This window comes from Mauremys mutica, chromosome 8 (genome assembly GCF_020497125.1).
Source record: "Mauremys mutica isolate MM-2020 ecotype Southern chromosome 8, ASM2049712v1, whole genome shotgun sequence".
Lineage (NCBI taxonomy): Eukaryota > Metazoa > Chordata > Testudines > Geoemydidae > Mauremys > Mauremys mutica.
The window spans coordinates 54,495,011-54,512,023 of record NC_059079.1 but is presented as its reverse complement, the minus strand read 5'-3'; the positions used below and the strand labels follow the sequence as shown (position 1 = coordinate 54,512,023).

Genomic DNA, 17,013 nt, shown 5'->3' with positions numbered 1-17,013 from the left:
TCGCAGTCTCGTTAGAGTCTGCCTGAGCGCACGCGTCCCGCATCCCCCTCTGTTTCTTCTCAACCGTCCTTGGCTGAAGATGAGACTCGGGGCAGTGCTGATCCTCTTCCCTGGTCTCTGAAGGAAACAAGTACAAAGACATAGAAATAGTAACATCCCAGTTACTTCCCTTCCTTTAGAATAGTTACCTAGTTTAAAAAACAAACAAAAAAACCCTTCTTTTTCCTCAAGTTCATCTCCCATTTGAGACACTCTCCCCGGCATTCCTAGTGCAATAATGCCAGAGTCTTCAGGATTTAAGAAATGTGCTTCCTGTCGAGACTCTATACCACGGTCCGACGGACACTCACGCTGTTGTGAAGTGCCTCGGCGAGACACACGTCCCTGCCAAGTGTGCCCATTGTACCAGCCTCAAAACCAGGGCTTGTCGTGACAGGGACCTGCAGCTGAAAATGCTCCTGATGGAGAAATCCCTACAGCCACTTATGGAGATGGGCAATAGCAAACCCTCTCCTTCATGCTCCCTGGCCCGATCCGAACCGATAGGGAGCGTGGCTTCACCCTCTCATGCGAAGAGGCAGGAAGCCCAACTGTCTCCGTCCGGAGACTTTCAAAAGGATAAAGGGTCTCCTGCGAGATCCTTACTCTCAGTGCTGGCAGCACCGAAGGCAGGCGCTTCCGAAGGTCCCAGCATCTCAGCCACAGCTCCTACCAGGAATGTCTCCTTGGCACCGGTCCCCTCGGAACCGAAAATAGACCCGGTGCCGACAGCGCATTCTGTCCTGGCTGCCACTCCAGCAGCAGCAGCAGCGGACCTCCCACAGGGAGCCTACAAATGGCCCGCGGCACCGGGGAAAGCAAAACAGAAGTCAGTGCACGCTTCTGAGCACAGATCACGCTCAGCAGGATCACAGCTCAGGGAGCAGCAGCAGCAATTCTTAAGTCAGGACGAATCTCAGTGGCCCCTCAGCCTGACTCTCCGCTCCTTGACACATAGTGCTTACTCTTTGACCAGCCACTCTCCCCACCTGACCTGGCTACCGTCACTGACAGCGAGCCTGATATGCAGCAGCAGATGGAGTTCTCCCCACCTGCCTCTCCTCCTCCACTGGAACCTTTTGCACCTCAGGTCACGGCTCACAACCACCAGCCTCAGTTTCCCTACTTTGCGCTACCCCCCACCCCCTGTGGGCGGCATCTAACTTCTCTTATCCCATGCTTTCGCCTCAGTGGTACCCTTGGCCAACTCCTGCTGCCACTCATCCTCATGCTTCTTCCACCAGACCACAAGCTTCTGCGCCTCTATCTCCAGCTCCGTCTACTTCTAGAACGCCTGAACTCTCCTCCTGAAGAGGTGGGCTATGGACCGTACCCTGATTCACCGACTCCTAACTCTCCATCACTCCACACGGAGCCCTCATGCCTCCGCCTCCAGAGAATGTGGATGTCTTTAAACAATTCCAAGAAGTTTTCAAGAGGATGGCACTCAGCCAGGACATTCCTTTAGAGGAGGTCCAGAAGACACAACACAGACTCCTCAAAATCCTCCAACCCTCTGCACCCTCAAAGATCGGGCTCCCCATAAATGAAGCACTCCTAGAACCAGCTGACAGACTCCAGCCTCTGGCAGACTCCAGCCTCTATCCCAACCAACTTGCAAAAAGGCTGAATGTAAATATTATGTTCCTGCTAAGAATGTAGAGTTCTTATTTTCCCATCCACAACCGAATTCTCTTGTAGTGGATGCAGCGACACACAGGACAAAACAGCCGCACTACCGGCCTACCCCGCAAGACAAGAGCCTCAAATGCCTTGACCTCTTGGGTTGCAAGGTCTATACCTCCTCTACTCTGCAATTCAGAATTGCAAACTATTCCGTCCTACTTGCAAGCGATGACTTCGACAATTACAATAAACTCTTTGATTTTACCTCCCATATCCCAGGGGACAGGAGAGCAGACTTTAAGTCAGTCCTTGTCGAGGGCTAATTGGTCTCCAGAACGGCCCTACAAGCATCTCTGGACATGGTGGACCCAGCAGCCTTCACTACTGCAACTGCGGTGGTTATCCACAGATCTTCCTGGCTGTCTGCATCTGGTATCCCCAAAGACCTGCAGACCAAAGTGGAGGACCTCCCCTTTGATAAAGATAAGCTTTTTTCAAAAAAAACCCCAACAAAGTCCTTCACACTATGAAAGACTCTAGAGCACCCTGGGCATTTACACATCCCTTCCCAGGAGACAACAGTATCAACCTTATCAGAGGCCATTCACACAACAATATCACCAGTCCCAGCCCAGACCATACGATATAGCCAGGAATCGCACTAGACCTCCTAGTGCAGACAAAACCAAGCGCAACCAGCCACCTCCACCCATTGGGGAAACAAACAACAATTTTGAAGCATTGGTCGAGGGTCTGCACGACCACCCCTTGACTACAACCGCCTATTTGCCCATTTGGTCACCGTCTCCAGGTTTTCCACCACGCTTGGTAGCAGATCACACAGGACCGTTGGGTTTTGGAAATAGTTCAGTCTGGTTACTCCATCCCTTTTATATTCTACCCTTCCTTGTCCCTCTTCAGGGACCCCTCTCACAAGCACCTACTTCGCGTAGAAGTGGCTTATCTTCTACAGCTAGGTGCAGTGGAACCTGTGCCGACACAACATCGAGGAAAAGGGTTCTACTCCCACTACTTTCTAACCGAAAAGAAGAGCCGGGGATGGAGGCCTATACTAGACCTACACTGACTGAACAAATTCATATGTGTACAGAGATTCAAGATGGTCACACTGGGCACAATAATACCCGCACTGGAACAAGGGGACTGGTTCACAGCCCTCAACCTACAAGGCGCCTATTTTCACATAACCATTCATCCAGCCAGCAGACGCTTCCTGTGATTCACACTTGGATATGACCATTTTCAATACAGGGTACTCCCTTTCGGACTCTCCACAGCACCGAGAGTGTTCTCCAAGACCCTAGCCGTAGTCATGGCCCACCTCCGCAGACACGGGATCAGACTTTTCCCGTACCTAGCCAATTGCCTCATCAAAGACAACTAATATGATGAGACATTTCGAGCTACCCATTTCTCCATCTCCCTCTTCCACAGCTTAGGACTGCAACTAAACTTCCAAAAATCCACCCTGACACCTACACAGTGGATCAAATTCATCGGAGCTCATCTGGACTCAATCCGAACCAGAGCCTCAATCCCACACAACAGATTCCTCGCTATTGTACATCTCATAAGCACGCTCTCCGTTCATCCCAGGATATAGGCAAGAATTTGCCTACAGCTCCTTGGTCACATGGCAGCCACCACCTTTGTAGTCAAGTATGCCAGGCTGCACATGAGATGTCTTCAGGGTTGGCTCAACTCCAGCTACAAACCCAGCAGACACAGCTTCTGCATGATGCCAACGCCTCCAGTGAATATACTAGCTTCCCTACAATGGTGGACAAGACCAGAGAACCTCTGCATCGGCGTTCCCTTCCAGCAATGCTCCCCGGCACTCATGCTCGCCACGGACGCTTCCCTGATTGGTTGGGGAGCGCACCTGGGTGGACACATGGCACAGGGCCGCTGGTCCCTGCCAGAGACGCATCTGCACATAAATCTCCTAGAGCTCAGAGTAGTGAGACAAGCTGCCTTCACTTTCTCCCCCTCATAAAGAACAAATCTATCCGGGTCCTAACAGACAATATAGCATGTATGTTTTACGTCAACAGACGGGGAGCACAATCTCACTCTCTGTGCATGGAGGCCATCCAGTTATGGAATTGGTGCATACAACACCACATAGAAATTACCGCTTCACACCTACCCGGATGTCACAGCACTACCGCCGACACACTTAGCAGACATTTCTCCAAAGAACACGAATGGGAATTACATCTCATGATACAACAGCTCTTCTCCCACTGGGCACCCCGTCAATAGACCTCTTTGCCACAACCCAGAATCGCAAATGCCACCTATTTTGCTCCAGAGCAGGATTTAGGACTGCATCCGTAGGAGACACGTTCCTCATCCCATGGAGCAACTCTCTCATGTACGCCTTTCCACTGATCCCTCTGATACGCAGGATTCTACACAAGATCAGAGATGACAAGGCCCGGGTCATACTTATTTCCCCGGCTTGGCCAAGACAGACATGGTATCCTTACCTGCTCTGCATGTCCATCCGTCCTCCACGGACTCTCCCCAACAGACCAGATCTGCTTTCTCAGGACAACGTCCGGCTTCTTCACCTGCAGCTCCAGAAACTCCACCTGATGACGTGGTTCCTTCATGGTTCCAAACCCGTGAATTAGCCTATTCTGAGCAAGTCTGGTATGTCTTCCTGCATAGTAGAAAAGACCCCACTCATAAGACTTACCTGCAAAAGTGGAAACGCTTTTCCGTGTGGTGCTCCCATAAACCCTTGGCACCCCATACCGTGACCCTCCCTAACATCCTACACTACCTTTTGAAATTAGATCAGGATGGGCTCTTGCTCAGCTCCATCAGAGTACACCTCGTGGTCCTCACCACCTTCCATGATTTGTTGGACGGATATTCACTCTTTGCCCACCCCACAATAAAACGCTTTCTCACAGGCCTGCAAAATCTCTACCCTGAGATTTATCCATTGGCAGCTGCCTGGAATCTCAACCTAGTTCTTCGTGGTCTTATGAAACCTTCCTTCGAGCCCTTAGCTATCTCATCTCTTCTCCACATGTCTATGAAGGTAGCTTTCTTGGTTGTTATATCATCAGCAAGGAGATTAGGGGAAATAAGCGCCCTGATGGCCTATCCTCCCTACCCAACCTTCTCTAAAGATTAAGTTACCCTGCGACCCCACCCTAAATTTCTCCCTAAGATGGTGTCCACCTTCCACCTTAACCAATTAATATACTTTACCTGCAAACCCAAACCTCATGAGACTCTGCACGAAGCAGCTCTACATACCCTCAACATCAGACGAGCAATCGCTTTTTATCTAGACAGGATTAAACCATTTCGTAAGTCCCTGTGGCTATTTGTCTCCACTACTGAGAGATCAAAGGGTACGGCTATCTCTAAGCAACGCCTTTCCAAGTGGATCTCTGACTGCATCAGATCCTGTTAGCTCAATCAGAATGCCCAACCACCCGAAGGCATCCAAACTCATTCTACTCGAGCTAAGTCAACATCCGTTGCCTTCCTCCATAACGTACCTATTCCTGATATCTGTAAGGTGGCCAGGTGGACATCTGAATGCACATTTACCAAACATTATGCTATCACGCAGGATACCACAGCAGACACCATAGTAGGCCACACAGTACTGTCTACAGTCGTCACTGCCACAACTCCAAAGTCCCACCAGCTATAGTGGGTACTGCTTCACATTCACCTGGAGTTAAGCACCCACAGGGACAGCACTCGAAGAAGAGAAGGTTACTCACCTTGCAGTAACTAAGGTTCTTCGAGATGTGTGTCCCTGTGGGTGCTCTCCTCCTCCCCTCTACTTTGGAGTACTATTCTGACTTCTCCACGATAGAGAAGGAACTGAGGGGGGTGCGGGACACACACACTCAGGCAGACTCTAACAAGACCGTGAGACAGCAGCTGAGCATGTGCGTCCCGACCAGGCACTGCTACGGAAGGTCTCCGATCAACAGTGCCGGGACGCACCATCACCTGGTGTGGAGCACCCACAGGGAGACACATCTCAAAGAACCTCAGTTACTGCAAGGTGAGTAACTTTCTCATACTGACTTGTAATCTGTAAATTCACTAATAAGGGAGTCCTCCCCATGTCCACATCATCTCTCATGACCCTCTGTGTATGGTCCATAGAAGTCCCTGCCCTTGTCCACTACCCCAATGTAGGCTGGATATCCACCTCTCTTCGATTTATCCTCCCCTTTTTCCCAGTATTCGTCAGGGATATTAGGCTCCAGATACAGCTCAGAGATTAATTTTTTCATGTCCACGCTGAACATATGGGCCACAAGCACTTGATACCCTACTGGCCCTTACAGTCTGGCCTGAGATTCTCTCTATACTCCATCAGTGATATAGGAATTGTTGCAGGTTATATGAAGCATATAAAATCTTTTCTATTCTATTCTGTCTTCTGCTCTTTTAATTCATATATGCAATAAGGGAACCTTGAGTTTTTTTCATGCGGAATCTACTATGGCGCGCTCAAGAGGATCGAGAAAATCATTGAAGGTGAGGTGCAAAAGGAAGGTTGATATTGCAATCTTAACTCAGTATTTCCATTCATTCCATTCCATTCAAAAAGCCCTAAACACCATAATTTTCCAATTTCTTAACTTCCCTTTTTGATGGAATTCAGAAATAGGACTTGGTTTATATTTGCTGGTATAGTAATACTGCTTTAAATTATCAGTACATATCTATTTTCAATATTAGCTCTGTCTTACTGAAATGAGGGCCGGTTCCAGACACCAGCTAAGGAAGCAGGTGCTTGGGGTGGCCAATACAAAGGGGCAACACTCCGTCCGCTATTGGGACGGCACGTCCGGGTCTTCGGCGGGAATTTGGTGGCGGGTCACTCAGTCCCTCTCTTCCTCTTTGAGCTGCCACCAAAGTGCTGCTGAAGAGGGAGAGAGGGAGTGAAGGACTCGCCGCCGAACTGCTGCCAAAGAATGGAGCAGCGTGATTGAGCTGCTGCCGAAGTGCCGCTGATCGCCTTTCTTTTTTTGTTTGTTTGTTTTTTTCCTTCTGCCGCTTGGGGCAGCAGAAAACCTGGAGCCAGTCCTGACTGAAATGCTGCTGTTTCGCACATTTTTATAGCCATCTTAGTTTTATTTATGTTGGTTAGAAACATGTATGGACTAGACCAAATACAAAACCACCAAGTAAATTAAAAACCAATTATTGTCAGTTTAAAACTACCCTTTTTAAAAGGGAGCTGTTTTGGGGCTGAATTTCTTGCTGTCAAATAATGGCTGGTATAATGAGTAGCTTCATTTCATTTCTTTACTTTCTGTTGCAATAGAACCAGGAAAACTAATTTGTTTTGTTTTGATCCTTAACCCTTAGCAAGGGAAATAAACTGTATGAAAGCCCAATAGTAAAACAGAAGGGTTTGCCCTGTCTATTTTACCTGCCTGTTTTGTGCCGCCTTATACCCCAGTGTATTTTATCCTGTTTCATTGTGTTAACATTTTATTATTGTGTCTGCTGTAAAATCCTAATCTCTGCCTGCAACTGGGAATGCTGCTGTTCTGCAGCATGCAGGAGTCCAGGAACAGCAGAGAGAGACTTTCTCTGTAGATGCCCATGGAGGAGGTATGCTGTATAGGGTAAATAAAAAGGGATAATTAAAAAAAAAAAAAAACCAAAACAGTGTTTGAATTTGAGCTGGATTTTTGATGTAAATTAAATACAAGGTGGTTGTGTTTTTGTTTTGTTTTTAATAAAGCTATTTAAAATTAAATTTGAAAATGACAACCTATGGTATAAGGCCTAACCATACTATAATCTATGAACATCATGTAAATACAAAAAATAAGCAGTACATTTTTGCTGAAAAGTTTTAAAGAATGTCAAACCACTGAACTAGTGGAAGTCACTGGCTAAGCATCTGGAACCAACATTTGTAGAAGTGCTAAACCAGCTTTTGACATAAGTAGCCTCTTTTGCAGGTGCAGAGAGAATATTTTCTTCATTTCAGTTTATTCACCCATTTCAGTTCAATGACTGGTTCATTCAAAGTTGAGAAACTGATTGGGAGTTGAAAAAGCAGGAAAGCATGTGTTCCTCTGCCAATCTATGAATAAAAACTAGGTGTGAGAGGAGGAGATGTACTAGTTCTAAAATCTTGAAGGTCATGAGGACAGGAAACAATCAGTTCATTCACTGACTACAAATAATACTTCCTTTGTTTCACAAATCAATTAGTTTTAGCCATAAAACATGTTTTGGTAAAACTTATTTTGTGTCCAGCACATTTAAGGTAGTTTTATTTAATAAAAAAATAATAGTCTGGTTTTGTGCACCTTTAACTGAATTTGAATTTCCATACAACTAGAGCTTGACACAAATCGCAACTAAAATATTAATCATCTAGGAAATGCATCAATCAACACTTTCTAAATTATAAAAAAGAGTAAAATTTAATAATCTAAACAAATGTAAATTAAGCTATATAATTACTTAAATGAATATGTATAGATATAGTCTATCCTCCTGGTTAGCAAAAAGGAGCACCAAATTTAGTGGAAAGGCTATATTTAGTTGCAAATCAACATGTTTTAATGGTTACCAACCAATGTGAATCAATCTGTTTACAAAAATAACTTAAAAGTTCAAATGCAAAACACAGTTAAAATCAATTTAAATGAAGATTTTCTGCTTACTGATTTAAATAGCTTTCTTTTAAATCAATCCACCCTGATGATGTGGCTGGGGGATGATCTTTGCAGAGCCCTAGTTTCATCTCCTGTGGATCCACTGGCTACATGCACTACATGGCACAGGATCATAGTAGCAACTGAGGAGTGCTACATTGGAAAAAACAATAACACTGACGCAAGTTTTAGAGCCAGGCTCGACTGACTCAGTCTCACAGGACTCACAAATGGAGCTAGAAATAGCAGTGTAGATATTCACGCTCTGGCTGGAACTTGGGCTCTGAACCCCAGCAAGGGGGTAGGTCTCAGAGCCTGAGCAGGAATGTCTGCACTGCTATTTTTAGTCCCATAGCATGAGACCCAGGAGCCCAGGTGAGCTGACCTGAGCTCTGAGACTTGCTGTTGCATTTTGGTTTTGTTTCTGTTTTTGCAGTGTTGATGTACCCTCACTGTACAGGTACCCAGGGCACTGCCTCTTAGCTGGGGGACAAGGAGGAGGATTACTTCTCCCAACCCCTGCATTGTCTCCTGCACAAGATCCACTTACTCAGGCTTTGAAGGAGGCTGTTCACATTTCTCACTGTATTATAGCACGAACATGTAATAGAATGTTGATAAGATGTGAGCTTTGAGTTCTGGATAATTGACTAATGACTCTTGAATAGGCATTCATTATTTAAAAATCAGTTCCCCTGGGAAATGTGCAGTTGAAAAGTATTAAACTTATTAAGTAATAGCAGAATGAGGTTTCTTTTTTCTCAGCCCCGTAGGTCTGTCTGTCTTTAAATTTCACTTTCAAGAAAGAACATCCTTTGAAAGGGAAAGGCTTTTTGTTGCTTTTTCCTTCAGAGTTCAGCATAACTGCACTTTGTGTTACCTTTGCTCCAGCCTGTTAAAACATTACAGCACTGTCATTTCAAATTAGTTGTTGAAAAAACAGCTTGTCTTATTATTTTGTGGTGCCATGGAACTAAAAAGGCTTTTTGTGGTCCAACAGGGGATATTAGACATGCATCTCAATAATCAGCAATACTGGAAAAGGAAATACAGAAAAAGTATAAAAGTTCACTGGAATTTGGGTAAATTTGCAACTTCAATTGAACTGTGAATCTGTAACTTTTTTTATCAATCCAGACAGTATATAGTGTGATAGACCCAGGCCAGTTGGGGACAGCAGAGTAGTAGAAGGGAGATATACTGACCACTGGATAAGCAGTTTTCTGTTCCCTGAGTGACCAGAGCAGGGGCTGCTCCAGGCTAATGAGAACACCTGACTCCAATTAACCTGCTAAGGGTCAGGTTAGACTGTTAAGCACCTGACTCTAATTAAGGCCCCTTGATGCTATAAAAGGGCTTACTCCAGTCAGGCCAGAGGGAGCCAGGGGAGAGGAAGTGTGTGCGAGGAACTGGGAGCAAGAGGCGAACAAGAAGCTGAGAGTGAGTAGGCATACTGCTGGAGAACTAAGAAGTACAAGCGTTATCAGAAAACGCTTATCAGTTCCCCCCAAACCTCCCAACTCCTGATCAAACACAGGAGGAATCGACCTGGACTGTGGCTTTTACCAGAGGGGAAGGTCTCTGGGCTGTTTTCCGACCCACAGGGTGAATCTGTGAGGAGCAAATCCACCAATAAGCGCAGGACCCACCAAGGTAGAGGAGGAACTTTGTCACAGTAGGTAAACTCATATATAATAGCTACTATTCATAACTTGTTTGCATGCCAAAGATGATACAGAGATTGCAAGGACTATAGAACTCATTCATAGTGGGACACGTCACATAGAAAACAAAGGAGCCTATGCATTGTAATTCCATTCCTCCACATGTATAATGCCCATTCATAGTACTGTGATGGAGTAGGTATTGAACCATTTATAAAGGCCAAATCCTGTCGTCTTTACTTTCGTATTAATCAGACTAAACTTCCTTTTGACTTCAGTGGGGTTTACACACATTTAAAGTTAAGCATGCCCTTATATTTGCTTTGCTGAATTAGGGTCATATGCTGGAACCAGGGGGGCCCAGGGGCCATGCCCCCCCCACCTTTTTTTTAAACAAAAAGAAACATGCACTGTGGGGGGGGGGGAATGATCATACTGCTAATGGCCAAGATGCACTATGAGATTGGATCAGATGCATTCCTAGATATCCACTGCAATCCTAGATAATCGTGTGATCAAAATTGCATTGTTTACATTTTTTGCTTAATAGAATATCCCTTCTATCTCTACAGCCTTTTGATGGTGTTTGTTAGGTTTTCTAAAAATATATTTTTGATTTGGTTTTTTATAAAACACTAGAAAGAAAACATTTTTATGGTAGTTCTCATATGGGGACATGTTTACCTCCCTTCAAAGCTGTTTCTTGTTGTTTATTTGGCTGATGCCTTTTTCCAAGGAGATTTACAATTTAAGGTTACAATTTTAAAGTTATTCATTCTATATAAACAAAGATGATTTGGTTGTAATGTTACAGAATTGCAAGTTACAGTTCAATAATGTTAATTAGTGCAGTATGAACAGTGGAATGTACGTAGTAAAATGATAAATGCAAGTGAAGTACAATAAAAGAAGTGCAAAAATAAAATGAAGTCCTGATGTTTAGAATTAGGTCTTATTTTTTTCATTTGTGCATACTATAATTATACCTTAAATGTTATAATATGGCTTTCTTTTGTATTCTGGTCACTTAGGTTACAGTCGCGCTCTGCGGGATATTTAAATAGTATTTTAGTTCCCCTGCCACTTTGACCTTGGCCACCCTCCCCTCCCACTTCTACAAAGATTGCGATGCCTATGGTCAGAGTTTATGTAAAGCTCTCATGATTTGGGCTTAAATGAGGATATGTTAGCCTTAGACATGTGAGCGATGCTTACATGAATCATTTCCTCCTCCCTTCAGTGCAAGCATAGACTTTACTCCAGTATCACACAAGTCCTCAGTTTTCCTTCCCTATTCCATGAAACACTACACTGCCATAGGATTTTTGTTAGCTCTAAGTTCTCTTTAGTTCTGTAATACTAATCTTATGCTCTGTTTCTGTATTTTAAAATTGCTTCACTTTTTCTTTCTGTCGTAGTAATAAGCATTTAAGTTACCTTGGGCACACTTGGCGTAGGTTAGAACTGTATCAAACAATATCTTCCCACAAATAGGGAGCATGCAAACTTTCAGAGCAGCAGACCCATCTTCCCTGAGGGGATCCATGATGGCAATAGTGACTTAGATAGAAAATTTCAATGCCTGAAGTTACTGGAAAACCTAAACAAAGAGATGTGCCTTACGCATTGCTCTAGATCAGAGTCCAAGATGCATGTCTGTTTGGATCAAATTCCAGAGACAACTGAGAATGTTTTGCCTGTGATTCCCCATGAGATTTTTGAGTCACTTTTTTGAAGTGTTCTTTTGTAGACTTGTTTCATGGTGGGTGTTAGGAAGAGAGCAGACTCTGAGATTACTAGGCCCTATACCATTTAGGGCTTGATTGATACTAAGCAGTGTGTTTTTTTTCCAGTCGGCTGTTTTTCCATTTACTGAAAGTACACTGGTACAAAACTTTTTTCTTTCTTTCTTTCTTTCTTTCTTGGTACTCAGATGAGTATAGGATCAAACCAGTGGAAGAGGTCAAATACATGAAAAATGAGGGAGAAGATGATCAGAAAATAGCTGCCCGGAACCAGGAAAACTTGGTAAGGACTGAACTTATCACTTATTTAACAAAATTAACATGAACATGATTCTGCCTTTGTAATGAAATATGCAATGTGCAGTATGTTTATATTACAACTTACATGCTGCAAAAGGATTTTCTTGAAAATGCCATAACTATATATAGCTTGCGTGGAAGATGCAAATATTACCTTTTCCTGCTTGTCTTTATGAATTAGCCTGTACTTGATTTTGTGGAGATTGCTTCAATGGAAGTAGTGTTTGTGTTCAACTCCTTTGCAAATATAAATATATGCAGGTCATGATGAATGTATCTGTGTGCAAAGGAGTTCTTAAAAATACTTAAATTCACGGCTGATCAGAAGAAAACTATCTACTTTAGGAACACATCTATAACTTACTCTGTGCTTCCCTACTGTGAATTTTAAAATTTGCAAAATCAGATGCTCAAAATAAGTCACGTACCTATAACACGGGGTTGTCAACAATCAGTGTTCAGTAATTTGATTGGAGATCAGTTATTTTCTTGTTTATCATCAAATTAGTATTATCCTCAAGATTTACCCTTATATAAAACTCAAGATTTGTTTCCTTTTGTTGCTCATTGAGCATATCTATTACACCTCTACCCCGATACAACACTGTCCTCGGGAGCCAAATAATCTTACCGCTTTATAGGTGAAACTGTGTTCTATCCAACTTGTTTTGATCCACTGGAGTGCGCCGCCCCCCCCCCCCCCCCCCGGAGCACTTCTTTACCGCGTTATATTCAAATTTGTGTTCTATCGGGTCGGGTTATATCAGGGTAGAGGTGTATTTGTTCCCTTGTGACAGGGTCAGGCCAGATGGCTACAGGAGAGTGTTAGAAGACAGATATATTAGTCCCAGATTAAATAGATCTCTTTTCCCTGGGTAAGGTAACAGGGTCAGTTCCAGAACAAGGAGGAACTTGCTGGAACCAACTCAGGCAGGCAGGCTGATTAGGATACCTGGAGCCAATTAAGAAGAAACTGCTAGAATCAATTAGGACAGGCTGGCTAATCGGGGCACCTGAGTTTAAAAAGGACCTCACTTCAGTTTGTAGTGTGCATGCAAGGAGCTGGGAGCAAGAGGCACTAGAAGCGGAGAGTGAGAAGACATATTGCTGGAAGACTAAGGAGTACAAGCATTATCAGACACCAGGAGAAAGGTCCTGTGGTGAGGATAAAGAAGGTGTTAGGAGGAGGCAATGGGGAAGTAGCCCAGGGAGTTGTAGCTGTCACGCAACTGTACCAGGAGACACTCTAGACAGCTGCAGTCCACAGGGCCCAAGGCTGGAACCTGGATAGAGGACAGGCCTGGGTTCCCCCCAAACCTCCCAACTCTTGATCAGACACAGGAGGAATTGACCTGGACTGTGGCTTCTACCAGAAGGGAAGGTCTCTAGGCTGTTTTCTGACCCACATGGTGAATCTCTGAGGCGAGCAAATCCACCAATAAGCGCAGGACCCACCAACATAGAGGAGGAACTTAGTCTCACACTGTAAGTTGAGAGAATTTCTATCTGAAATCATCATTACTGTTATTACTTCTGAGGGCTTGTCTACCTGGGGGAAAAGTGCAGAGTAGCTGGTACAATGTAGTTAGTGCACATTAACTACTCTGCACCAGCTCATGTCAACATTTACTCTGCAGTGAAAGTGCCTTTGTGCGCTCTAGCTGAATACACTTCCAAAGTGTATTCAGGTAAAGCACATAAGGCACTCTTAGTGCAGACAAAGAGGGAGCTAGTATGGAGTAGGTAATTTGCTGTAATTTAAATTCACACCCTCGCTAACTCCACACTAACTTCCCTATGTAGGCGAGTTTTAATTATGTTACTGTTGTTTATCCTTAGGGGGGAAGAAACAGGTTAGATGAATCAAGTCAGGCTTGACTTTCATGTGGAAGTATTTTTCTTCTTCGAGTGATTGCTCCTATGCGTTCCAGTTAGGTGTGCGCGCCGTGCGTGCACGGCTCTTCGGAACATTTTTACCCTAGCAACTCTGGCGGGCCGGCTGGGCGCCCCCTGGAGTGGCGCCGCTATAGCGCCGGATATATACCCCAGCCGGCCCGTCCGCTCCTCAGTTCCTTCTTACCGCCCGTGACGGCCAGTTGGAACAGTGGAGTGCTCCGTTTACCTCCACAGCCCTAGCGTTTCTCCGTTTGCTAAGTGTATATAGTTGGTTAAGTTGGTTGAGTTAGATATAGTGTAGTAAGGGAATTAGGGGGGTTCGCCCCTCTTCTTCCACAACCGGTGCGGGCTCATGCCCAAGGCACCGGGGTTAAGCCCTGTTCGGCTTGCCAGCGGCACATGCCGATCGGGGACCCGCACGACTCCTGCCTGCGCTGCCTTGGGGAGTCCCATCGGCCAGACAAGTGCCCGATCTGTACGGCTTTTAAGCCGCGGACTAGAAAGGAGCGGGACTCTCGACTGAAGCAGCTCCTTATGGAGTCGGCACTTCACCCTGCCGCGCCGACCCCAGCGGCACCGAAGTCTTCCTCGGCGCGCAGCGCACCAGCGGCCCCGAGCCGGTCCGGTCCCGAGACTGTTCAAGCGCCGCAACCGGCACCGGCATCCCGGCACCGTTCCCTCTCTCCAGCGAGAAAACGGAAGACGGCGCAGACGGCCTCTAAGCCTCCTGCACCGGGACCGCTCACCCAGCCACCGCCGGCACCTCCGCCACCGACTGTGGTGGTGCACAAACCGTGCACGGTTCCGTCGACTCCGGCGCCCTAAGAGCCATTGAGTCCGGTACCTCCCTGCTCCCCGGTGCCAACCGCGGTCGAGCTACATCTCCTGTCAACGCCCGAGACCTTCTCGACGGCGAGAGAGCTCATCGAGCTCACAGAGGCACCGAGCCTCCGGCCCCCGGCACCGCCGGTGCGGGCTGTTCAGTCAGCGGGTAAGCCGGCTATGATGCGGCCCCCTTCCCCTGACAAACGGGATAGACGGCGCTCCAGGTCTCGGTCCCGATCCCGATCCAGGAGACGGTCACCGTCACGCCGCTCCAGGTCCCGGCACCGTTCACCATCGCGGTACTGCTCCCCGTCTCGGCGCCGGTCGCAGTCCCGGTACCGCTCGACATCGCGGTACCGGTCGCACTCCCGGAGACGCTCCCGGTCCCGGACACCCGACCACCGGTACCGCAGGAGGTCCGTCTCCTGGTACCGTTGCCGGCACCGTGAATCCCAAAGCCGTTCCCGCCACCGTCGGTCGAGATCGCGGTCGAGCTCCCGGCACCGACACAGCCGTTGGTCCCGCTCTCGTTCCCGGCACTGCGACAACTGGCACCGATCCTCGGCACCGTCCAGAGAGAGACTGGCGGCATCGATGGCGCAATCTCTCAGCGCCTTGGCCCCTCCATGGCCTTCTCGCCAGCCCTTGGTCGCCTCTCAGGCAGGCAGCGGTACAGATCTCCGGGCCGACCCCCAAGACCGGGTCCTCGGACCACAGCAGTGGGGCTTTTGGGCCCCTTGGACCTACCACGAGGCTCAAGGGCTTCCCTTCCTCCCGCGGGCGCCGAACGCATGGTGCCGGAAGCCACGGTGAGTAGGCCTCCTCCATCACCACCGGGTGAGGCCCCGCCGCCACCTGTTCCAGCAGAGCATCCGGGGTCCAAGGCGGCTTCCCACCCCCTGGAAGAACCACCTCCAGAGGCCGTGGTCCAGGGTCTGTCCTCATCTTCCTCGCCGGACGAGGCGGTGGCGGGGGCTTCTACGGCGGACCCCCCTCCAATTGACTTGCGGGCCCACCAGGACCTTCTTCACCGGGTGGCGAAGGCTATTGACCTCCCCGTGGCGGAGGTCGCTGAGGATGACGACCCGGTGACCAAGGTGATTGGAGCTGAGCCCCCGCTGCGGGTGGCCCTCCCATTCATCCGCACTATACAAAAGAACGCCACTACCATCTGGCAGTCACTGGCGTCCGTCCCTCCCACCGCTCGCGGAGTCGAACGCAAGTACTCGGTTCCTCCCACCGGCTACGAGTACTTATATATGCACCCGACTCCGGACTTCCTCGTGGTGCAGTCCGTCAATGACAGGGAGAGGCATGGGCAACCAGCTCCGGCGCCAAAATCTAAAGACGCTCGGCGCATGGATCTGTTGGGGCGGAAGGCCTATTCGGCAGGGGGTCTCCAGCTCCGGATTGCCAACCAGATGGCTCTCCTCGCTCGCTATACCTTTGATATTTTGGTGTCCCTGTCTAAGTTTTCGGAGCTGATCCCGGCAGCCTCCCGACAGGAGTTCTCGGCCCTCCCTGAGGAGGGCAGGAAAGCCTCCCGGTCCTCCATTCAGGCCGCTCTGGACTCGGCGGACTCAGGAGCCAGAACCCTGGCCTCGGGAGTGACCATGAGGCGCATCTCCTGGCTGCAGTCCTCCACCTTGCCACCCGAGGTGCAGTACACCCTGCAAGACCTCCCCTTCGACACTCAGGGTCTCTTTTCGGAGAAAACGGACTCCAGAATTCAGACCCTCAAAGATGGTCAGATTGCCATTCGCACCTTGGGTATGCACACACCGGCTACCCAGCGGAGGTCGTTCCGGCAGCAGCCCTACCGGCCCTTTACTCAGGCCAGGTCGCGGCCGTATAATAGTCGGAGAGGCAACCTGAACCACCGTAGACCGTCGGGCAACAGGCGCAACCAGGCCCAGGCGCTTTCCAAGGCCCCTCAAGGGCCCAAACAGGCCTTTTGATGGGACGCCCGAGGACGGCCCATCAGACTCTTTACCGGATCCTTCCCCCTTATTTTGCAACCGCCTTTCCCACTTCCTCCCGGCGTGGTCCCAAATAACAACGGACAACTGGGTACTTTGTACAATCCAGTATGGTTACCGCCTTCAGTTTGTTTCGCCCCCTCCTTCCCACCCACCTTCCCCGTCCCTCTTCAGGGACCCCTCTCACGAACAATTCCTCTTACAAGAGGTCGAGACTCTGTTGAGCTTGGGTGCCATAGAGGAG

The 17,013-nt window shown here is 47.8% G+C and overlaps 1 protein-coding gene across 2 annotated transcripts in view; it reads left to right on the top strand.

Moving 5' to 3' along the window:
* C8H1orf21 (chromosome 8 C1orf21 homolog) overlaps positions 1 to 17,013 on the top strand; it is a 224,190-nt gene that overhangs the window by 102,206 nt on the left and 104,971 nt on the right. For both annotated transcript variants that reach the window (XM_045026474.1, XM_045026473.1), the window contains one exon: positions 11,958 to 12,052. In XM_045026474.1, the coding sequence (XP_044882409.1) occupies positions 11,958 to 12,052 (95 nt within the window). The remainder of the gene's footprint in view (positions 1 to 11,957; positions 12,053 to 17,013) is intronic.